At 35.1% G+C, this 25844-nt stretch overlaps 1 protein-coding gene across 1 annotated transcript; it reads left to right on the top strand.

Annotated features, from left to right (window-relative positions):
• The first annotated feature begins 3911 nt into the window (after positions 1–3911).
• On the top strand, positions 3912–5590 carry ASAH2B (N-acylsphingosine amidohydrolase 2B). Its single transcript, XM_069474502.1, has one exon. The coding sequence runs from the start codon at positions 4066–4068 to the stop codon at positions 4783–4785; it is 720 nt and encodes a 239-aa protein (XP_069330603.1). The 5' UTR covers positions 3912–4065; the 3' UTR covers positions 4786–5590.
• The last annotated feature ends 20254 nt before the right edge of the window (positions 5591–25844 follow it).

Consider the following 25844-nt stretch of genomic DNA (forward strand, 5'->3'; position numbering starts at 1 on the left):
ATACTTTGAATATCTCTCTGAAGGAAAAGCTCAATGCCTTTTAAGGGTACATCTAATTAGGCCAGGCCCACCAAGGATAATCTCTTCCTTTCTTAATTCAACTGCCTTGAGATCTTAATTACATCTGCAAAGTCCTTGCTTAGAAGCACCAAGTCAGTGTTTTATTGAGTAACTAGGAAAAGATGTGCATACACCAGGGGGTGAAGACTCTTGGGGACCTTCTTTGAACTCTATCTGCCATCTTCCTTGCTCTGTTTTGCTTAAGCTTCATATTTAAAAACAGACTCATTTAAACTAGTTTGGTCATAGGTTCACCTTGTGGCTAAGGAAAGTTGGGACACCTTGAATAGCAGTGCTCACCCAACTGATTGCCAATGGAGGCAGTTACTTCTTAATGGATAATTGATATTTTCTTATTTTAAAAATGAACTTACTTGCCAAGGAGGAAAGAACAAATGTCTTTACAGGTCTCCTAGATTTGGGAGACTTTAGTGTCTATATAGAAGGATTGACGAGCTTAGTTATCTAAGGTAGGAAAGAAAATAAAAGTCCAATGCAGAAGTTTCGTATCTTAATATAGACTACGGCATCTTCTCTGTTGTCTTTGTTAGGTCAGAATCTTGAAATAACTGAATTATAAAATAGATGAGGAAGGAATGCCTAACCAAAGCACATGAAAGCTCTAATGATTTAATGTTTCTGTAGGAGTATGTAGGAAAATTTCTTCACTGAGATAAATTAAAAAATGGGTAATAAGCCTAGGTAAAATTTTTAAAATGCAGAATGTGAAAAATGCAATCATCTAGTATTACTGAAATGTTCCCTGAAGAAAGGAATATTCATGTTAATTAGAAAACTTGAACATGTACAGATATAAAGTTTGAATAATTTTAATTTAGAACATCCTTTAAAATAAAGGTGGCTACTTCCCCTTTGATCTTTGTGCTGCTTGAACAATTATGAAGCACAATTCTGGAGTGCTCTTAAGGCAATCTTAGCTAATGAGATTCACAGTTTATTAAGATTCCTTAATGCCAATGAAAATACTGGGACCAACAACCTGAGACCTGATTTTTCAAAATTACAGCTCCTATTATTTCTAATTCTGTACTAATTTCCAATTCTAAGTGCTAGACCGTTTATCTATTCTTTCCTTCTGGTAGAATAATCAGCCATTTAGAAAGAAGAGTATTAGTATTAAGTTTATTGAAGAAAAATTGGCATAAGAGTCTTTGAAGAATTATATAATGGAAGATTATAATCTCTCCCTTTTTGGTGCTGAATAACTTAGAAACATGTGTAAGCAAAGCAGTGAGTGAACATTTCATCTTGATTTAACTCACCATAATTCAATCAACTTTTAAATTAAATAACAAAGTTATCTAATTTTATATAATGATATAAAATCTATGTAAAATGAAGTTGGAGATTGAGGTAAATTAGTCATTGCCTTCTACAGACAGCCTGGTGTCTTTAGGAACCAACCTCTATAATTCATTTCAGTGTACCTTTGTAGGGACTGTCTTATTAAATAAAATATAGGTATTTTGACTGGCTTTTTTTTTTTTTTTAAAGGTCAGTTTTGACATATAAAAAGCCTGGAAAACATCACTCTCTCTTTACAACAAAAAGAGTATTACAAATGGACAATTAATGACTTTCTTTAGACTTATAAGAGAACTGAGTTCAAGGGAAAAGTATCTCAAAATATAGAGAGGTGAATACAGAGAATCACACTTACAATCCCCTTATCTGAACATTGAGCCATAAACTGGTAAGAGCACTTGTTTTTTAATTTTGATGAATTGCTAGAGACTAGGTGTAAACTAGCTTGAGTCTGAGAAACTCTGGGGATTACGGTGTTACTCTTAGGGGTCTCCTGCATTGGCTCACCTCTCCCCAAACCCCTACCATTTTCCATATTCTCACAGTGTAGATCTCAGAAAAATACCCTCTTTTTTTCCATTAATCTGCCTTTTTTTAGTTGATTTTTCAGTTAAACTTCTAAAGGCAAAAGGAAAACAAGCAAAATTTTCAGAGATAAAGAAGGGTGTTATATAACAATAAAGTTGTATATAAAGCAGTACTTGGAGGGCAATTTATATAATTAAGTACCTATATTATAAAAAGGAAAGATTGGTATAAATAACCTAAGCTTTTAAATTAGGAAACTAAAGAAAGAGAAAAAATTAAGATGATATAAGCAGATGAAAGAACTAATCAAAATTAGAACAAAAAAGAAAACATGAGGTACAAATGTGTTCTCTGATAAATCTTTCATATAGGAAGAAGTCATAAATTCTCCATAATCTTTTCCACAAAATAGAAACAGAGAAAATATCTCTTAATTTAATTAGGCCAGAAGTATCCTAATACAAAATGCAGATAAACACATTATAAAAAAAGAGAAAAAAAGAAAACTGTCATCCAATATCTCTCATAAATATAGAAGCAAAAAATTCTTAAAAAATATTAAAAAATTGAACCCAGCAATATATAAAAAGGATAATATATGATGATTAAGTGGAGTTCATTGTAAAAATGCAAGGCTCCTTGGAAAATCATAAATCTATGTAATTCATCCCATTGCCAGAATGAATAAGAAAAATAATAATATATCAATAGATGCAGGAAAAGTATTCGGCAAAACTGAACACCATTCATAATAAAGTCATCAAAAACTAGAAATATGAAATCTTCCCCATCCTAGTAAAGGTAATGTAAAAAATATCTACACCTAACATCATACTTAATTGTAAAGTAATAACCACCTCCCCCACAATTGTGAGCAAGGAGAGGATATCCACTTTTACCACTTACATTGAATATTGTACTGGAATAACTAGCCAGTGCAATATTATAAGAAAAAGTAACAATAATTATACAGATTAGAAAACACCAAAGACTACAAAAATACTTCTGGAACTAATAAGCAAGTATAGCAAGGTCTCAGGATGCAATATCAATATACAAGGCTTCATTGCTTTCTTAAAACCCAGCAATGAACATTAGAAATTGCAATTTTAAAAAATTTATAATAGCATCAAAAATAAAATACTTATGTGTATTTCAAGTAATTCTGTGTAGAAACTGTATGTAGAAAATGGCAAGTAATTATGAAAAAAATCAAATAAGAAATAAGTAAATGAAGAGATAGTCCAAGTTCAGAGACTGAAAGATTTAATATTGTTTATATAATAATTTTTCCAACTTGATCAATAGATTCAACACAATCTCAATTAAAATTTTAGCAAGGTATTTTATAGATATGGACAGACTGATTCTAACATTTAGATGGAAAAACAAACATCCTAGAATAGACTACTTGGTTCTAAAGAAACAAAGTTGAAGTACTCATCATACCTGATTTCAAGGCTTACTAAAAGGCATAGTAATTAAGACATTTTAGTACTGTTGAAATAACAGAAACACAGATCTGTGCAATAGAATAGGTACCCTCGAAATAGAGCCACACTGAACAAATAAACTGATTTTTGATGAATACACAAAGGTAGTTGAATAGAGAATGATGGTCTTTAAACAATTGGTGCTGGAACAATTGGAGATCAATATGCATAAAAAAGACCTAGACACAGACTTTACTCCTTACACAAAAATTGACTAGAGGTGGATCATAGAATTAAACGTAAAATGCAAAAGCATAAAACATCAACTACAATAACAAGAGAAAATTAGAATAAAAATCTAGATTATTTGGGATTGATGATAAGTTTTTAGATATAACACCAAAAGCGTAATACATGAAAAAAATTGATAAGTCAGATGTTATTAAATTTAAAAACTTCTATTCTGCAAAGCTCACTTTTAAGAGAATGAAAAGACAAGCTGCAGACTTTTGTCTTTTGCCACTTGTCATTAGGAAAATGCAAATTAAAACAAAATGAGGGCAAGCCATCTGAAGAAATCAAAGAATGTCATAAGCCAAAGCCAATCCTCCTTCACACTGGAGAGCTATCAATACCTCACCCCTGGCATCCAGATATTGTTGATGTTCAGATTATTACTCTTGGGTCCTTGGCCATAACTGCCATCCCTGGGGAGCTTATGACCATGTCTGGACGGAGACTTCGAGAGGCAGTTCAAGCAGAATTTGCATTGTATGGGATGCAGAATATGACTGTCATCATTTCCGGTCTATGCAATGTCTATACTCATTACATTGCCACTTATGAAGAATATCAGGTGCAACGGTACGAGGCAGCATCTACAATTTATGGGCCACACATTCTGTCTGCCTACATCCAGCTCTTCAGAGGCCTTGCTAAGGCCATTGCTACGGACACAGTAGCCAACCTGAGCAGAGGTCCAGAGCCTCCATTTTTCAAGCAACTAATAACTTCATTAATTCCTAATATTGTGGATAGAGCACCAATAGGCAGAACTTTTGGGGATGTTCTGCAGCCAGCAAAACCGGAATACAGAGTGGGAGAAGTTGCTGAAGTTGTATTTGTAGGTGCTAACCCAAAGAATTCAGCAGAGAACCGCACTCATCAGACCTTCCTCACTGTGGAGAAATATGAGGCCACTTCAGCATCGTGGCAGATAGTGTATAATGATGCCTCCTGGGAGACCCGTTTTCATTGGCACAAGGGATTACTGGGTCAGAGCAATGCAACGATAGAATGGCATATTCCAGACACTGCCCAGCCTGGAATCTACAGAATAAAATATTTCGGACACAATCGGAAGCAGGACATTCTGAAGCCCGCTGTCATACTTTCATTTGAAGGCACTTCCTCCACTTTTGAAGTTGTAACTACTTAGTGAAGAGTTGACAAATCATTTGAAGAGCAGCTTTACTCTGTATACGTTATATAAGTGATTTCACATGAATGTGAACTAGTGAATTACCATGTTGACCTCTATAATCGTCCCTGCTTGGGGACAGAGAGTTTGCTGCTAATGGGACAGAGACGTGTGTGTGTGTGTGTGTGTGTGTGTGTGTGTGTGTGTGAGAGAGAGAGAGAGAGAGAGAGAGATTGTCCCATTTTTCTTGCTCCGGCAGCCATGTACCTCGTGGTCTTCAGCTTAAAGCATGATTTCCCTTAAGGCCGTGGGGTTGTTTAAGGGGCAGTTCCTTCAATACAAAACCTCTGAAATGTTAGTAAAAATGGTTGAAGATATGTAAACAATGTTTAACATATTTATTTATAAAATTATTGAATGTTAGCACTGGAGGAGTTTATAGGAATCTAGTTTGATTCTTCATCATAGAGATGGGAAATATGAGGTTTTGTGGATTTAAGATTAGAATAAGGTTATAGGACCTTGCCCCCAATCACATTTACAAAATATTATGTAAACCTTGACCTTAAATATATAATCAGAGGAATAGAAAATTAGCATGCCAGTTTTCCTACATTCAAATGAGCATAGCCTTTCGAATCAGTCACCCTGCAATTGACATGCCTAGTCCAGAGTTGTTGATGCTCAAATCATTTCTGGAATTGCCTTCAGAGCCCAATTATGAGAAAGTCAGACTTGTAATATTTTGATCATGCCTTGTGTTTTCCTAAGTGTCCTTATCCCAGTGGATTGTGTCTCAAGGCTTATTCTAAATGATTTTTGACTGTTTTCGTTAATCCAATTCACCCGAAACCACAAAGCTTTGCCATTAGTGTAGATATTAAAATGAAAGTATTACTGGCTGGGAAGGCAGTCCTTAAAAGGAGGGTTCTAAATTCATTTTTGTTCTTTTATCACTGCTTTTATAATTTTTCTAAAAAAAAAAATAAAAAAAAAAAGAAAAAAAAATGAGATAATAATATACACTAATTAGAATGGCTAAAATTAAAAAGTTGACACTGTCAATTGCCGATGATGATGTGAAACAACAGGAACTCTTATTTATGCTAGTGGGAAAGCAAAATGGTGCAGCCACTTTGTAAGACAGTTTGACAGTTTCTTACCAAGCTAAACATAGTCTTACCATGGCAGGCTGCTATAGTGCTTCTGGACATTTAACCAACTGATATGAAAATGTGCATGTGACAGTTTATAACAATTATATTCATAATCTGCAAAAACTGGAGGCAACTAAATAAATAAATAAATTGTGTACATTCATATAATGCAGTTCTATTCAGTTATAAAAAGGAATGAGTTTACCAAGCCACACAAAAATGTTGATGAATTTTAAGTAAATATTGCTACGTAAGAAAAGCTAGTCTGAAAATACTGTACAATGTATTATTCCACTTATATGACATTCTGAAATGGCGAAACTATAGAAACAGTAAGCAAATTGATAACTTCCAGGTATTTTGAAAAGAAGAGTTGAATTGGTGAAGGACAGAGAATTATTTTTATGGTAGTAAAATATTCTGTATGCTAAACTAATGGTGGATACATGACTCTATGCGTTTGTCCAAACCCATGGAACTTTAGTGTGCAAATGGTGAACCTTAATATTTGCAAATTTGAAAACTCATTTAGAAGGTCAGGAAATCCCAGGATGGAATGTAAATTGTAACAAAAATCTAACTGTATTACAAGTGTATGAAACGATCTCTTTGAAGGGGGTGGGAGGAAATGTGCTGACTGCATTAATTTTGGAAATGAGTGTAGACTACATGTAAAAGGAACTGCAGGTGAGTATTGTAGTCTAGTTGCTAAAATTATTTTCCATGGGTTAACCATATTGAAACCTCTTTACATGAATGCTGGAAATGACAAACTGAGTAAATGGATGGTGGATTGTGGGAACCAGGTTTCTCACTCTTTGTATGGGAGGTTACAAACAAGCAAGAGAAGAAAACTGGAATGATCTTTATGGTAGTTAATTAGAATTGAAAACATCAATATGAACTCATATTTAGCTTAATATAGATACAGATAGAACATATAGCAATATTTATAGTTCTGTGTCAATACACGAATTAGTACACATACATATAGATCCTCAGTGTCAGCTAAGAAGGTCTAACAGCAGTGATACCCCAGTAGCAGTGGGAATCGATCTCCCACATTTCAATTTCTAATACCATTTTTCAGTGAAAGGAACTAGGGCTCTTTGGAGAAATGACTGATTCAGGAATAGGAAAGGGAATATATAATATAATCCCAGAGCATCTTGCAGTGCCAGAAAGTAGGAAATGCTTTGTTAAAAAAAAAAAAAAAGAAAGAAAGAAAGAAAGAAAGAAAGAAAAAAGGAGATAAACAATGACAACATCACAACAAAAAAATCCCAGCACAATGGGATGTGTCAAAGGGACATAGGAGCCAAATAAAAGAGATAACAATGACTAAAGCTGGAACAATGTCATCAACAGCACAAGATCTATTGGATTACAACAATCCAATGTACAAAATAAATCTTAACAAGTTCATACTTTCAACCCTGGCTATGACTGGGGATTCTTGTTCTACCCACTTATTGAACCAATAGCTTTTTTAAACAATGCCTTCATCAGAACCTATAAAGGTGTCTGTCTCCCAAGTAATTGTCCATCTACAAAAGATCATCCCAGGACCAGGTTCTAGGACTTTCTGGTCTGTCTCATACTGCTTTAAATAATGAGATATGCTCTACTGAATCTAGAGATATGATCACATAGTTGTTGTTGTTGTTTTATGGTTTAGCCACATCTTGTTTTCAGAAAAACATTGGCACAAATTGAGATGTTTTCATTCCAGTTGGTACATTTTGTGAAAATACAAATTCCACACATGGACTAACTCAGATGACTCATCTCCCCCAAATTATAAAGTGAATCATTATGTTTCAGGCAAATAAATTGTGAAAAGCAGCTTTTCTCCTTTTGCTTTTGTTTCTCAAAGCAATACCAGATAACAAATACTTGACATTTTAAAAAATTTCTAATATGATGGAAATTTGAAAATACAGAAAGGGTGTGGCTACGCAGAGGGAGAGATAAGGGAGAAGCATGGTGACTCATGCCTGTAATCTTAGCACTCTGAGAGGCCGAGGCAGGAGTATCACTTGAGCTCAGGAGTTGGAGAACAGCCTGAGTAACAGTGAGACCCCATCTCTACTAAAAATAGAAAACATTATCCAGGCATAGTGGCATGCACCTGTAGTCCCAGCTACTCTGGAGGCTGAGGCAGGAGGGAGTTTGAGGTTGCAGTGAGCTACGATGATGCCACTGCACTCTACCCTACCCGGGGTGACAGAGCGAGACTCTGTCTGAAAAAAAAAAAAAAAGAGAGAGATAAGGGAGAGATCTTACGATATATCAGCACATTAGCATTCATTCCTCATTAAAGGACAATGGAACATCTTAAGGAGAAATAGTGAAGATGGGGGAAAGGAGGAGGACATTCTAGACCTTTCTGTTATGAGTTTAAATATGTAACACTCACAGATGCCATTTGTATTTGTCTTTTCATTACTGAAAGCATTCCTAAGCTGAAAGACTAAAATTCCTATTATTTTAAATTACTTTGAGTCTTTTTGACTCTTTTTTCATTTTCTAACTTCCATTGGAGAATAAGCAACATATAATCACAAACTTAGAATTCTCTTTTTGTAATTCATTCTATTCAAAGAGAAGAAAATAATGGTATAACTGAAGTTAATGAATTACATGTAATATATGCTACATATTATATATATAAATACATATATGTAATAGTGTCTATTATTATATACATTACCTAAGAGGAAGGGACCCATTTATAATCTTATTTTGTGAAATTTAATAAGTATGTGAGCTATATATTTTTATTATCCCCATTAGTACTGTCTGGTGAGCAAATATTAGAGATTAGATTATGGTTCAGCAGATAACTTTCATGGGAGATGTATACTTCCATGGCCCCTTAATGTTGTACGTGGCCATCTTACTTTCCTGGGCCAATGAAATGTGGGTATTAAGAGACAGCACATCTTTTTACTTGTTCCTCTTGGAACTTCTAACTTTTGTTATAACAGTAATATGCCACAGATAGCTGCTTCCCCTCCTACCTGAGTCGCAGAATGAGATGTGTAACAGAGTGGCCCCCAAAACCCATAGAACTGCAGCCTAAAACAGAGCCACCTTAGCAGACTTACAGAACTGGCTAGACTAGAGCTATCTCAGTGAGTCCACAGGTCTGTGTATATGAGAATAAATGTTTCTTGTTGTATGTCGTTGACTTTCAGGGTGGTTTTTATGCAGAATTATTATGGAAAAGGCTGAGTGAAACAAATTAGTACCTAGGATTGGGGTGCTACCATAAAGAAATTCTAAAATACGTGGCAGAAATTTGGAAACCAGGTGGTAGGCAGGGGGGAGATTATTATAAGTTATGGAGAAATTGGGATGAGTCTTTATAAGAAACTATACAAATGGAAAAATATTTAGTAAATTGCTATTTGTATATATCCTGGACAACAGATAAAATGTATATATTAAACTGTGTGAATGAGGAAATTTCAGGGGAAAAAACTAAAAATGTGAGCTAGTGCTCTCAAAGACAGGTGAAATCAGGAATGAACTGGCTGAGGTGCAAGCAAAAATGAGAGGGAAAGTAGAAAGCCCCCAAATTCTAGGACTTCTAAGATAGGGAAAAGAAAATCTCAATAAATTAAAGGTGATCATTGCAGTAGGGAACTGCCAGGAAGACATGGCCTCCAGATAAAGAACAATTTAGGTTGCAACCCATTTAGCCAGGATAAAAAAAGGAACTCTTAGAATACTTAGGGGTGTGATCCTATAGGAGGATGATGGAAAAGGAAGGGCAATGCAAAGTACAAAGCCATATCCATGGAGGGCAATGGATCGAGGAGAAAGGCTATCTCTCTCCCAGATCAGGGGGATCTGGAAGCTTAACGTCCCAAGAGATTTTAGAGTTGTTATGAACTACAGATTGCTATGTGCTCTTCTCATTTTTGAATGGGAGGGTTAATTGTATTATTTTCTGTTTTGGTTACACTATTGTATGTTGGATGTGTCTTGGAAAGTACTTGCCTTTTTTGTTTCCTGATCTCTTCATCAAGAGGATCCACCTCCAGACCTGGTAAACATTCCAGGATCCTAGACTTTGAACATGATGCAAAGATTGAGTGAGACTTTTGGGGATGTTAGGATGAGGGAGAATATATTTTGCCCCTAGCAGAAATGTAAGTATGAGCAATAGAGAGAGACATAGTAAGATTTTATTATTGGCTCTAAGTTTTTACTCCTCTGTAGCACTGTTATATATCCATATCTTTTTAGCTTTGGTTGTTTGGCTTGACTTAGCCAATGTGATGTTAGCAGACATGAGGGAAGCAGAGCCTTTGGGACATGTTTCTCTGTTGTGTTTCTGCTCTTGCCATGAAAAGAAAACACCCTGGATGATGCATAGAGCAGACCTGACCCCAACCTATATACTATATTCAAGCTATATGACCCAGCTATATTAGCTGGCCCACAGCTGTGTAAACCAGAAGTCAATGCTTATTACTATATGCCAGAGGTTGAGCATGATTTTTCATGCAGCATTATCGTAACAATAGTTGATCAGCAGAATCAATTATTGCAAAACCATCTGATTAAGTTTTTAACATTTATATCAATATGGAAAGTACTATGACAGTTTGTGGTAATTACCACATAGGCTATTAATTTTTACAAACATCTTAGTGAATAGAATTATGAAATGAAGATGAATTTTCATAAATCAGAGGGCATTTATATTATATCAGATTTCAGAAGATTTGAAAAGAAGATATACAATGCTATCTAGTATAATCATTCTAATTAAGAGAATAAGGATTCAACTGAGTGTATTGTAGCTTCATTATAGGAAAAATACAAAGCAAATAGAAATTAATGAAATACAAGGAGAAATAATATATATATTAATTCTTTTTTCTGGACAAGATATTCTTGGTGCATTTATAATGGTCTTATGAATACTGCTGAGAATTTCATTATATTCCTTGAGAATTGATTATTTCTCAATTAGAACAATTTCATGCCATTTTGACTGATTATTGATTACTTACTTCATTATTTCATGTCTGTCTATAAATGCCATACAAAGTAATGACTTCATTTTATAACACAGACATCTGGCTCCTTTCTTTGTTTAGATCTAATAGAACTTATCAAAATTGAAATGAGCATCTCCTGGTGTACTAAGTTCCCTACCATTGGATATGTGCAAATAGTGTTTATGTGACCTTTTATTGTGAATGTCATACAGTGGTTTTCTGCATTATCAGATATAAATGTTTATGAGTCTTTTCAAAACTGAACTCATATGAAAGAATCCATGAACTCAATCTGTGTTTTGGAAACTATGTAAATTAATTTGGGTGGTATTGTATGGAGTGACCTATAGCTTCATCATAGAAAACCTGAAGCTTTTTTCCTTAAAAATTTATCAAGAGATGAAATGCCATTTTTCAAAAATTACTTGATAAGCCTAATTACAAAGCTATTTTATTTTTCTTTTAGCATTTATTGGCCAACTAAGCTGAGCATGGAGGCTACAAAATACGTAATATCTCTTATACTTTAAGGATCTCACAGTTTAGTGGAAAAAGAGAAATATAAATGAATAAGCAGTGGTAAGAACTGGATGGCTGGGAGACTGAGGTTTCCTGCCTTTATGCCTTTTGAATTATGAACTTTGTTTATCCACATTTTGGGTGGAGAAGGACCTAATCAACAGAATAGAAATTGGGTCTCCTATACAAATTTGTATCATACACTTCTGACCTGTGATATGATGCTTCTTTCTCATATAGCACCCTTCTTTGTTCTTTTTGACTAGGGATTTTTTTTTCCTAGTGTGCTTTATGTCCTTGGCTTTGTTACATTGATTTCCTATCTCTTCATTCATTGGCTAGTGAACTAATTTCAGCATTTCTCTTCCAACTACTTCTTTCTATGTTGATACTAACCCTGGCTAAAGTGGATGCTGTGAAGTCCCATGCATTATCCACTCTTTGGAGTAAGGCATTTAATCCTCCACTTGCCAAAATGTTAGCTATTGATGACACAAAGCCGAATCCTCTTTCTAGGACCAATCCTTGGATGTCATTTCCACAACCATGTCCCACTTAATATTTTGCACATAAATGTCCATCTTAGCATCTATTTCCTGGGTAACCTAAGCTATGGCAATTGGCAAGAGAGGGGCTCATGAAATTTGATTCCCAGTTGGGATTTGGGGTGGATTAACTGCCTGCTAGCTGTTAATAAAGAAGATGGTAGGTAGAGTTTGGATAGCACCTGGAATTCTAAAGCAGCGCAAGTGTTACAATTTTCATTGGTGATGAACTGGAATGCAATACCAGTCGAAGAGACTGCCTTATACATGCACTATCTTAGGAGTTTGAGCAATTTGCAAAAAGTAGAAATTAAAGAATTAAATTTCTTTAATTGGAAGTATTAAAGCATTAATGGAAGCATCCATGAAAGCATTAAAAAGACTCTCATTTCTGGCATCTGGAGGGCAGAGAAATCTTTGGACCAGCCCAGGGAGTTAATTATAAGACTAGGAGAGCTTCAAACAAAGTAAGAAGGTAAATTTTCAGTTCAGCAGGTCTGCTATACCAGAGAAAAGACCCTGGTTGGGAAGAAATGGGAGCTTGAGAGTGGGAACAGGAAAGAAGAGCTATGCCAACGTAATTGAGAACTATGAAACTCCAGATTCTTCTGAGCTATTTGGGCCTGAAGAAGTGTCCCACTTCCCCTATAAAAGGCTAGCATTCTTTCCTTGCTTGCCAAGGATGTAGGAACCTTTGCTTTTAGAGCCAACAGAGCCACTGACTCCAAGGTCTATTTCCATCCCCTCACCTGGCCACCAGACCAATAAATAGGATCAAGTTACAACATAACATGGCTGGGGAAGTATTGGATCTGCTTAGAAGAAAGGACTAGTGGTGTTACCAATATGTACCCGCAGGGGCCCATAGACTGAATCTGTGCATGGGATGTAATTGTGAGGATGCTAGATTAAGGAGAAGGTGGGGAGGGCTCCTTAAGATGATTTGGGGGTTAGCATGCTGACACAAGCCCTAGGAAATGCTATTAAACTCTGCTAGGGTGGCTAGTGGAAGCCTAGAAAAAGTGATGGCTTACATTAAACAAAGTAGAAATACTTGCTTAGATATGACAGATGGCAGAGAAAGGGAACCTAAAGTAAATATGCTAAAGCAAATAATGCTATGAAAAGCTGGAAGATCCATCAGCTAATTACATTCTATGGGACTAACAGAGGGCACTTCATTGTCCAAATCATGAAGGAATATGCTAGTTAGCGGGGTACCAGCATCAATCAGAAATTCAGAATAACTATATTCTATAGGCAATGACTGAGAATAGGCCTTTATAGAAATGGCTTCATGAAGTAATTGTTTCATGGGAAGTGGTAAATAACTTGGCTGATTGGCCAAGGACATGTAGGAGAAAGATTGGAGGAATGCTGAGAAGGACGTCTGGGGGAAAATAATGGAGATCCATCCACAGGAGTGAAAGCAAAGTGGGAGAAATCTTGTTTAAATCACATTTACACCCACTAAAGAAACTCTATCACATAAGAGACACTAAACAACCCAGTCGCAAGTATTGTTTAACCATTTGATATCAGCCGGAGGCTGTCATCAGCCATCACAGTGCTGGTACAATGGTCCATGAATTTTGGAGGTTAAGCATGGTTACAGTAACATGGGTTTCTGGCCAATCTGATGTAGCTACTGCTGATGCTGAATACCCAACCTGCTCTTAGTAGAGACCAATGCTGAGCCCCACTATGGCACCATATTTCTTTCAGAGAGGAAGAGACATTTTGAGGCAAATTGATTACATTATGTTTGTTCCATCCTGGGAGCAGAAGTAATTTATCTTGATTGTATTTTACCCACATTCTAGGTATTGGTTTTCCTTTCCTGCCTGCAGGGTCTTAGTCACTACAACTTTCCAAGGGCTTACAAAGAGTGTGATCCATCTGCATGGTATCCTATATAACTTTGCATCAACCAATGTAATCATATTCTAAGGGGGTATGACTGTTAGTATATGACTATATCTCATATATGGCTGTACCTAATATAACACCATCCAGGATTGCTGGTCTAATGACTATTTGGAATGGCTTTTGATGACACATCATATTCACCCTCTTAGAGATAATAGTCTGTGAAAACCACGTACCATCCTTCAGGATGCAATGCCTATTAAGTAGTGCTGTATCCTGACTGGGCAAAATACTTGTGTCTGACAAACAAAGGATAAGGGGAGTGGCCCAACTTAAGACCACTCTTAAATATCAGTAACTTAGTTATACTAAAATTTATTCATTTTTTTCTTTGAAATTCAAATTTAATTGGAATTTTATATTTTTATTTGCTAAATATGGCAATCCTACAAAGCCTCTGTTGTTTGCAACTGCATGGCAGTTCAGCTTCTCCCTCTGCCCCATTCTGCTTTATTCACTCCCTCACAGGTGTTGTTCCCATGAGCGCTCCTAAATAACCTTCCTACTACAAATATTCATATTAGAGTCTGTTTTCCTGAAAAACCTAACCTAAGATACCAGCTTATTCTAATTTTTTCATCCCTCTGCCAGCCTGCTTCTACCTCCCTGACTCCCTCCCCAATAGGATGTCAATGCACAGTTGCCTTCATCTGCCCCATTTATAATCTTACACCAAGAAGCAGTGTTCCTTTTCCCTTCTGTATTATAATTACACAGACACTTTTACAAGCAAAGAGCTGCCCAACCTGTGCATAACCACAAATAAGGTTAAGGAAGACAGGATTTAAAGAAAAATATAAGCTAGCTTGTATTTAATATTTATTGGTGAAGTTTCGTTGTAATTCTAACCAGTACAGACTGTACACACTCTCATAGAATTTCAGAGCTGGAGGGGATCTCTGTGTTACTTAATGTAAATCTCTTATTTTATATATCTTGTCAAGGATTGTCTTGGCAACCTATTTCTAAGACAAAGGAAATGCTTCTATTGAAAATGAAAATATTAAACCCTGAAAAAAGAACAAAAACATGCATTATTTTGATCACTTAAAAAACCCTTAAAAGCAAGAATCTCAAAACTAATTTAAAATAAAAAGAGTGTTTTAAAAATCAAGACATTCTGAATTAGTTAAATAGAAATAACTAGGCTGATGTGGAAAGAAGTGGATCACAGGCTGTTACATCATCCATAATCATTGCCACATTGAGAACATTTGAGTACTCACATTTATAATTTGGATTCAATTTTCCAACTTAACAAAAAATTAAACAATATACCAAACTTACCTCACCAAAATGTCTCAGGAATATAAAAAAATAATAATAAGAGACAGATGGGAGTCCCTTATAATAAGAACATGAAAAGTCCATTATCTACAGCAAATATTTTGCAACATTAATGGGTTAGGTTCATTGGATCTCCTTTAAGCATTGCACCTACCCCCCAGTCCAATCAAGGTATGTTTGGTTCCATTCCAGGTAAAAGGAATGCGTTGCTCTATACCTAATGTTCACAGCTTTGGCTTTTGAACAAATTAGACTTTACTGCCTCATAGCTTATACATTACTTCTCACTGGACTTTCCTGATAGTCTTATGTTAAGTGAACCAAGCCAGGGACAGAACGACAAATACTACATGATCTCTCTCATGTGGAATCTAAAAAATTTGATCTAATAGAATGGTGATTACCAGGGGCTAGGGTGGTTGAGGGAGATTGGGGACATGTTGATTAAAGGATACAAAATTACAATTAGATAGGAAAAATAAGTTCAAGAGATCTCTTGTGCAGCATAGTGACTATAATTAACAATGATATGTTGTATTCTTGAAAAATGCTAAGACATTGGATGTGTTCTTACCACAAAAAATAACTGAGGTAATGCATATATTAATTGGACATATTTAATCATTTTCTCTCTATATATATTCTTCAAAACATCATGTTGTACATGATAAATGCATACAATTATATCTGTGATTTTAAATAAATAAACTTTTAAAAATAAAATAAAAATACAAATAAGTTTGTAGGAAAAAAAGAAATGCACAGCTGAACTAGAAAGAAGGGGGAAAAATCTATAGAGGTCAAAAACAAGAAAAAAGTACAAGTTTGTAAAATTTACTGATTGCTAATGTTAATATCTGCCCTGAGACTAGCTGCCAAAGGTCTTGAGCCTTTGATTTTTAATAGGCCTTGTGAGAGGGAGAATTGGCAATGCCTAGAGCCTGCACAATATGGAAAGTCAGAAAAGATTGCTTACATAAGGCTGGGAGTCTGAAAGATAACAAATTTGATGAAAGGGTGAGTGAGAAAAAACATGCTCCTGCACAGAGTGACACAGTATGAAAACTTCACTATTGCAGCCTTTGCTTTCTGCACAGAAGTGGGAAAAAGTCTCATGAAAATTCTTTATCAAAAACTGGCACACACATAATTTTTTGTCCAAAATTTACATTTCCTATGTGACCTCAAAATAAATTTCAAGTGGTCAATGTTAGTTGTACCCCGGGCACTTGATAGAAGCAAATAAATAAAGTATCTGCAGAAGCAAACTTTAAATATGTCTCGAAGGATTCTTCTAAATAAGTTTTCAAAAATCATGTTTGCACTTCTGGCCACAACGAAGTAATTGGTATTGAACTTCCCTTCTGACTCTAAACAATTATAAAGTTGACAATTATTGTTAAGATTTTTATAGTGAGCATGTGAGTTAAATAGGCTGCTTTGTAGAATGAAGTCTGAACAAGATATAGTCTTATGTTGGATGTGGCTTATGTTACATTGGCAGTATTATATAGCAAAAAATTAATAAAACCAGTGAAATAATAGGATATTAAACAATTACTTAGGGATTTATTTAATATCTGTATCCCATTGGATTATGAGCTTTATACATATGTTAGGGATTTTTTTTTTTTTTTTTTTTTTGCCACTACATTTACAGAACCTAGCACACGGCCTCATGAAAAGAAAGTACTCAATGTATGAGTTAACATGATAGGTGTATTTGTCAGGAAAAATTGGACTAGGCTCTGGTAACACAGTCTCCAAATGGAAACTTTATTTCTTATTCATGTTGACTCTGTTGAAGGTTTGGGTAATTCTCAAGGACAGCTATCATCCATGTAGTGATTCAGGAATCCAGGTTGTTTAGGTCTTGCAAATCCGTCACCTCAAATGAGAGATCTTCTGCCTGGCTAGTATAGTGGGGAAAATGAGAAACTGAGTATTGCCCAGGGGCTTTTTATTGCCTTAGCCCAGAAGGAACACATTTTACTTCATCTCACATTTAATTAGTCAGAACTAGTCATATGATTCTCCTTAACTGCAAGGGGGAGTGGGAAATATAGGCATAGAAATCGAATGATTAGCATGATTGTTTATTTCTCCATATTTATTCAATAAGTTAATTGAATGCAAAAATAAATTACCAAAGACAGAATAATTGAAACATATGTTATATAACTTAGCCCAAGCATTTGACTTTACCAAATTCATGCCTACTACCTCTAGTTCTTTTATTTAATTACTGTAAGTAATTGGTTGTTTCCTCTTAAGGTTGGTTGCTATGTTATGCAATCTTACATTTTCTAAGTTCTAAAGTTTTAATTCCTCCTTGTTTTACAAGTACATAATGATACTGACATCTTTCATCAATAGATAACTGTCTTTAAAGACTTACTCTGCATGAATCATCTGCTTTAATGATGTTCACTTTTATCCTTCATTCAAAGTCCATTATAAAATGTAATAGCATAGGAACCAAACAGCATACAGGCTTCTTTGATGACCACATTTATAAGAGAAAGTCTGAACTCTATAATATTACTCTTCAGGTCTCAGATCAGTTTAAAAGGAGACTTTGAAACTTGGCTTCTTAAAGTCTTTGAATATAAACCAATTTGTATTTCTAGACAAAAAGTACCAGAAAAATTTATTCCTTTAATGATTAAAGTTTTTAATGAAATCAAGCATGTTTCCTAAGGATAAATAAAAGAAATGTTATAGAGAAGGTCAGAGAGCAGGTAAGAATTGTACATGTTGTAAAATGAAAAAAAAAAATGCTAATTGGGCTGCTAGAACCAAAGTTAAATTAGATCTTTACATATAAATGAAAAGGAATTTAAACTTTCTTCATTTTTTTGCTATGATACCCAGCATATTAGGAAAGGTAAATCCAGTGTTGTATATATTGTATTTTTATATTTTAAAGTCTAGGGTCCCTGAATCTTTGTAATTCCCTTAAGGGTAGTAATGGTTATGTTCAACATTTCAAAAAAGCTGATGAATATTATCACTTTTCCCTCAAATTATATAAACTAAATAAATGAAATTACTTGCTTTTGAATGTTGTCAGTGTGATGATATTGGTCATCTCATGCTGAGGCAAATAAAGTAGCAGATGAACCATACTGACTGGATTCCAAATCCTGGTTCCATTACTTATAAAGTGGGGCACCTTGGGAAAATTAATTTTTATGATCTTCAGTTGCCCCATACATAAAATAGAAATCCTAACAATCACATACCACAGTTTTCAGGATTAAAAAAATGACATGGAAAGTGTCACATATATTCTAATTGTTGAGCTAATAATAAACTTTGAGTTGAAAAAAATTATATCTAATTATTATAAACTATAAAATTAAAGTGTCTGAAATATTTCTAAACCCAACAACTATAGGATCCAGTAGTTGTGAGAAGTGATTTTCCAGCCCCTAGAAAGTGATTTTCCAGGAAAAGTGATACTTCAATTAAAGTAGAGCAAAAAGTAACTTATAACTTTCTCCAAACTAAAAGTGTACTGTGAAACTGTGGAGAATTCAGGAAGGCAGAATATAAAATATTCCATAATTATATATGCTTCCAGAAAAGGCCGTTTAAAGGAAAACAATAACAAAAACAAAAGTAAGTTTTGCCTTGTTTGTTGAGTTTTTCAAATATCCTTAAGCATTTCAGGTACAGGTATACGTTACGTTAATACCCTTGAAATGAATTACCTGTTGGGGTAGACTGGTGCATAGTAGGTGCTCAATAAGCATTTGTTTCTGAAGGATTTGCTTACTGGTTCCATGATTTATGGTGCAGTAGCTAATAAATATATTTTATTTAATTAGGTATGTAAGATAAGAAATGTGTGATTTAGCCCAGTTCATATGCACAGAAACTAACTTCAGATTGAGCTGTTTTGTTTCACCCCCTCCTGGGTGCCTTGGGGAGGGCGTGGTGAAGAGTGCTTCTACTCACAGCAGAATGTGGAGGAGGAGCAGGCATGTCACATGGTGAGAGAGGGAGCAAGAGGGGGGGAGTGTCCATGCTCTTTTAAAACAGCTCTTGCATGAACTGATAAATTGAGAACTCATTCACTACTATGAAGAGGACATAACGCCATTCATGAGGGATCTGTCCCTATGACCCAAAAACCTCCCATTAGGCCCCACCTTCAATATTGGGAATTAAATTTCAACATGACATTTGGGAGGGGACAAATATACAAACTATATCATATAGAAAAATAGAAATCTGATGGTATATGTATACAGTGGAATACTACTCAATTATAAGAAACAATGGTGATCTAGCACCTCTTATATTTTCTTGAGTAGAGCTTGAGCCCATCCTCCAAAGTGAGGTATCACAAGAATGGAAGAATAGGCACCACATGCACTCACCATCAAATTGGCACTAACTGATCAACTCTATGGTGTTCATACGGTAGTAATGCTCTTCAGGATTGGGGGTTTGGGGGTGGGTAAACTCATAACTAATGGACGTGGTGAGCATTGTTGGGGGGAGAGGGAATGCCTCAAATCATGATTTGGGTGTGACAAAGTCATAACATGTAACCAAAATGTTTGTACCCCCATAATATCCTGAAAAAAAAAAATAGAAATCTATTGTCTTACAATTCTGGAGGTCAGAAGTCCAAAATCAAGTTGATGGCTGGATCATGCTCCCCCTGAAGACACTCAGGAAGTAACTTTTTCAGCTTTCCCAAAGCTTGTGGCAGCAACAGGTATTCCCTGGTATGTGAAGGCCTATTCTCCCTATGTCTCTTCATGTTATCTTCCCTCGGTACATGGCTGTCTCTTCACAAGACATTTTTTTAAAAATAAGGACACCAATCATATTAAAGGCCCACTCTACTCCAGTATGATGTCATATTTACTTTACTAATCAAATCTGCAGCAATCCTATTTCCAAAGTCACATTCTGAGGACTGGGGGTTAGGATTTCAATATATGAATTTTGAGGCTACACAGTTCAACCTGGAACCTGTGTTATGAAGTTAAAAATTACAGGCAATAATTCAGAGCTGGAAGTATCTGTATCAGTCATATTACACAGTTCTCTTACTTTCTCTATGGGGCCAATGAGATGAGGAAATTAGCCTGAGGTCAATTTATTAATCACAAAATCAGGCCAAAATTAAGCTATCCTTCATCTAAGGTCTTTTCTATCCCAGCACACTATACTAACCTTTTGCTCTTAGGGATGTGCATGTGTGTGTGTGTGTGTGTGTGTGTGTAAGTCCTGAATAGGGATCCAGCAGGGTTATTGTTCAGCTGAATGCAACAAACTCAATCTAACCACCATGGTAGGGCATGAAACAAAAATGTTGAAATAAACAAAGCTCATCATTTTCTGCCTATGGTATACCTTGCATCACTCATACCATGAAGCATGATCAAGAAGAAAAGAAGCATCGATTATGGGACAGAAGAGAAATAAATGGATAACATCATATAGCCAAAGAAATTGTTTTTCCTACAATAGCAAGTATACTCTGGTTTTTGTCTTCTATTTGGAGGTCAGAAGCTTTAGGACTTCCTCTAGTGGTAAACATAATTTAGGTTTTGGATCCATCATTCCCTTCAAGAACATATGCTGTGAATGTGTAGCACTTATTTTTTCACTGATCATTAAACTGCTTTATTTTTCCAATGAAAAGACCAATTTTTTTGCCCTAATATTACAATTATCATCCCAATTTATTTTTAATGTTTGAAAAGAAATACTTTAAACCTCATTCTTTTTGTATAGGGAAGATGGCAGTGAAAAAAGGATACACCCAGGGTAAGATCTTTGGATAAGTAAATTTCCTCTTTGACTTAAGAAACATTTTTTTCTTTAATCTATTATTATTGTTGTTGTTGTTATTTTACCAGGATATTCTTAGATAATCTGGCTTTCAAGCCAAGTCTGACATCTGACTGTAGGACATGGCAATCCTTTCTTCATCTGTGAAAAGGATTTACTTGTCATATTTCTTCATATATGTCTTTTCTTTCTTATAAATGTGCACTTAGGTTATTTCCACCTTTTCTTTACTTTTATGAACAATGATGTAATGAACATTCTGTACATGCTACTTTTCAAACATCTGCTAAAATATATATGTATGAGTGGAATTCTCAGTCTTAGGATATGAAAATACTCACCTTTGTGAGAAAATGTGAATTTACAACATTTTGAATTAATGTATATTCCTACCAGTAATCCACATCCACATTATACTACATAACACTTAACCATATCTTCTCTGAGACTATAGAAGATAAATGAATTCCTCAAAGTTTCCATAGAAGCTTTCTGAATTTCCACCTGCATTCTCCGTTGGGCATTGAAGGATTTATTTCACACTTTCTCTTTTTTTCTTTCCTTTTCGCTCTCTTTCCCTCATTTCCCCCTTCCCTCCTTCCTTCTCCTGTATTTTTTCACTGCATATAATCTCTAGTGCTATCTGAAGCTAACAGATGACCTCACAAACTTTATAATTACTATTATTAACATAGTAATTAAGTGACACAGCCACTTGATCTCTCAATACTTTGCTTTTCACCTGTAATTTATAGCATGTCACTAGCAGTAATAACTGGTAATTATGGTGTCATTTGGTGTCATAGGTCACTAATATTCCTTATTCCCCTAAGAAGGTGGATTTTTTTTAGAGTTTGCCCTCTGTTAAGTGGTACCACTTATTGCATCTGTTGGGTTCTCAGCAAGAAACAAAGCACAAACCCATTTTGTAAATTATAAATTGGAAGATTTTTGGAACATATATAAATACAGGGATAATTTAACTGGCATGGTCAGGTTAAGGTGAATTCAAAAGAAATGAAGTATCACCCCTCAGGCTAGCAAAAAGTAGAGAACCATTACCACTCCTAGGCTTGAATGGGTGAAGGGAGGAAGCAGTTATTGGAACCCAGAGAGAGTGGCTGTGGCACAGGGAGAAGGCCAAGCAATATGGCCTCTGGCCTTAGGTTTGAGGGACTCGGCCAATACTGAGACCCGGGAGAGGGGGGACCATGGATCAGATTTTACTCTCTCTGTGCCCTTTGATTTGCTGGGTCTCCCCTTGGCTAATCTCAGCTGGAAGCCAGAAGGCAAGAGTCCAGTGGATGCAGTCAGATTCCAGGAAACAGAGTAGGATGGATAATGATTAAACAACCTCTGAAGGAGCAACTGAAAAAAATCCATCACACAACTGCAAGAAGCAACAGTATTCCATCACAAGGAATGATGCTGGAAAAAAATATTCACAGATACGGAACGATGTATCATATTTATAATTTATAATAAAATAGCATTTCATAATTAATATGAATAGAAACCTAGAGAACAAACAGTAATGCTGGAATGAGAGGACAAATGATTCCAGAGACAGTATCTCCAAAGAAGAAGAAAAAGAAAGAAAGAAAGAAAATGGAAGTGATAGACTATTGGTTTTTGGATGCACTGAGCAGGGATTTTTTCACTCTATGTAGAGAGATTTGGGATAAATTAGAGAACGGTGCCTTATAAAAACACAATGGGAAAATAAATGTCTTTCCAGCTGAATTTCATTTCTTGATACCCTAAGCCATTCACACAGAACATTACACATACACACGCACAGGGTCAGGGAGAGATTGAGAACAAATCAACTTGCTTTCAGAACAGAGGATTGCCAAGAATTCTCCTAAAAAAATTTGATTCACTCTTAGAGATTGAGTATGTGAACAAGGAAGTCCATCAATAAATTAACTAAAGAGAAGTTCCTAAGGAATTGGGGAGATTTTGGCAAGTCCTAAATTTATCTCAAATTTTGTCTGTTACCTCATCAGGCTTCTGTACTAACTATAACATGCTTGGAATTATGTGCTATAACCAGATTACCAGATTTGTAGTTTGCATTAGCCTGAATCTTTCCATAATCAAGGAGTTTAAACCCCAGGTAAAGAAAAAATATGTAAACAAAAAACCTTAGTGTTTATATTTGAAAGCAGGAAAGAAGGACACACTTGGAAGACTGCATTTCACTATACAGGCAGACTTGGAGATTTCACAATCATAAAGGATGAAACATAGGATGGCAGCTGGTGAAAGTAATCAGATCAAGACCCAGTCTACAACAAAGGTGGAAGGAGAGAACAAGGAGAGGTCCAGGGCAAACAAATGAATGCCTTCTTTTCTTCACGTTTTCCCTAACACATTTTCTCTTTACTAATGTTTTCTGGAAGTCACTTGAATATTTCTTCAAATTCAATTTTATTTCCTGAAGCCCTTTTGTTCAAGACTTTTTCTTTTCTCATTTGAAGCTTGATAATTCTTAGATTAAGAACTACTCTCATTTCACAGTACTTATTTCATATTTTTAACCAGTTTATAAAATACATGCTTTTATTTATTTTCCTTGCATTGTTTGAAACTTCATTGTTTCATCAATTTTTCTAAAGAGAAGTTATATGTGAGCTATTTCATTAATTTTCTTCCTTTTGGCATTAAGCCTTAAGAACTGTTTTTGCATTAATCTGAAAGGGAAGCTTCACACTTCATTTAGTAACTACACATTAAAAAGAAGTTTTCATTTTCTACTGCTGAATATAGATCAACACAAATCCTCCATTGGGGTGAGAATCTTTTCCTTAATTCCCAGGAACATCTATAAAGCTTTCTATATCCTCGCTTTAATATTAAACACACAGGCATTTTGTTTTGAAAACAAGAATAATTTTTTTCTTCCTGTTTATTTTCAAAATAAGGCAGATTTAGCTCCTTGTTTTCCTGTTATGATTTTTATGGTCATCGAATTCCAAATATAGGCAGGTGCTAAAAAAATGTTTCTGCACTTTATTCACTTTAAATGTATATTTTCTGTTTTCTTTATTGCTTATGATCCTATTGTATAAGATATTGAGGATTCAGTGATAAAGGAAATGGACATGGCCCCCATCCTTAAGAAGCGTGCAATCTTTATGTTATTATATGATATCCCATACTATTAGTTTCCCATCATAAAACTGTTCACTTACAGTTTTTATCTTACTTGAAATCATTGCCTCCTGCCTCTGCGTTTAATCATAGTTCAGGCAAAGCAGTTTTTTAACGGCTATAATAAATATTTTGGGTGCCTTTTTTTTAAACAGATTAATTCCACAAAGCTGAGGGTATATGCCAAGGTATTAGTCTGAACCCCTTTCCTGTAATATTTATGCTTCTCAGCCTTATTGTTACCCAGGATACTGGCATATGCACTCTGGCCACATATTCCTCTCTCTGCTCCATCTGCCCTTTCCTAGAGGAGTAGAGTTCTGTCTTTGCAAAGGGGGCTGTGCACAAAACAGTACTGTCTGTTTTGCTATTCACTTTGCCTCATTTTTTTCTCTTTTCAGTCATAAAATCTCTTCTAATCATTATTAACAGAGGTACCTCAGAACTTTTATTATTCAATTAAAAACACTCTAAAAAGAATAAAAGGTGAAAAACTGGTCCCAGTTTGCCTGGCACTGTCCAGACTTTAGCATGGAACGTTTCACATGCTGGAAAGCCTTTCAGTGCCAGGCAAATTGAGATAGTTGGTTACCTTAATTATGCACTTTATGTTTCGCTAGAGGTCAAGGTAAGGAAATGCAAAACTGAATAACACATGTTCCCTGCCATCGAGGAAATCACAATAATGAAGGGCCTAATACAAATAACCAGCATAAATTGTTCTGAATAATAAGAACAATAGAAATGTCACTTTTCCTTATTTTTGTAAATCAGAACAAATCTGGCTAAGGAACAACTCAGTAAGGTTGACCAGATATCTAATATATGTTAAACTTTTGGATGTTTTTTTTCCCTTTGTCTGATATTGTACCCTTGGCCCTATGTGGGCCAGGGCATAAGGGAAAGGCCCTACTGCTTAGCCCATTGAGGTCACTGCTGCCACTGATCCTTCTGCCTGAATGAAACTTGGCAACAATTCAGAAAGCCCCCCAAGGTCACACTACTTAGCACTCAGGCTTCACAGACACCCAAATAGAAACCACCATGCTAAGTCTTATTTGAGAAGTGCTGTTGACTCACACTTATCCATTATTAGAGATAGAAACAGTATAGTGATAATCATCAAATATAACAGTTACTGGACTGAATATTAAATTGGGTAAATTTCTAGAAATGAAATGAGATGGTTAAATGATAATATCACTTTAAATCTTCTTGATGCAGGTTACAAAACTGATACCCAGAAACCATTTTTCAAATTTATATTAATAATAAATTAATAGTACCACTATGTATATAAGAAAATGTTTAATTTATACTAACATACTAGGTATTATAATAAAATTTGTTTTGCAAACTTATATGAATAAAATGTGTCCATGAAATTAGAAGGAATAATTAACACTGAGATTGAGTATTTGCATTTGTTATATATGTATTTTTCGTCTTTTTTGTTTCTTTAGAAATATTGATTTGAAAAAGCTTTTATATGACAAATACATTAATGTTTCTATCATATAGGCTGGATACAGTTTTCTCAACTTGACATTTTCTCTTTTACTCATTTATGTTAATAAGTAACATATTTTTGATGGTTATAATATTTTAGAAATAATTAAAAATAACTTTATTTACTTTTTCCTACATCA

The sequence above is a fragment of the Eulemur rufifrons genome, chromosome 7, assembly GCF_041146395.1.
Source record: "Eulemur rufifrons isolate Redbay chromosome 7, OSU_ERuf_1, whole genome shotgun sequence".
NCBI lineage: Eukaryota > Metazoa > Chordata > Mammalia > Primates > Lemuridae > Eulemur > Eulemur rufifrons.

What these genes read in the sequence shown, in the direction of transcription:
- ASAH2B (XM_069474502.1), top strand. Translation starts at nt 4,066, where the DNA reads ATGACCATGTCTGGACGGAGACTTCGAGAGGCAGTTCAAGCAGAATTT.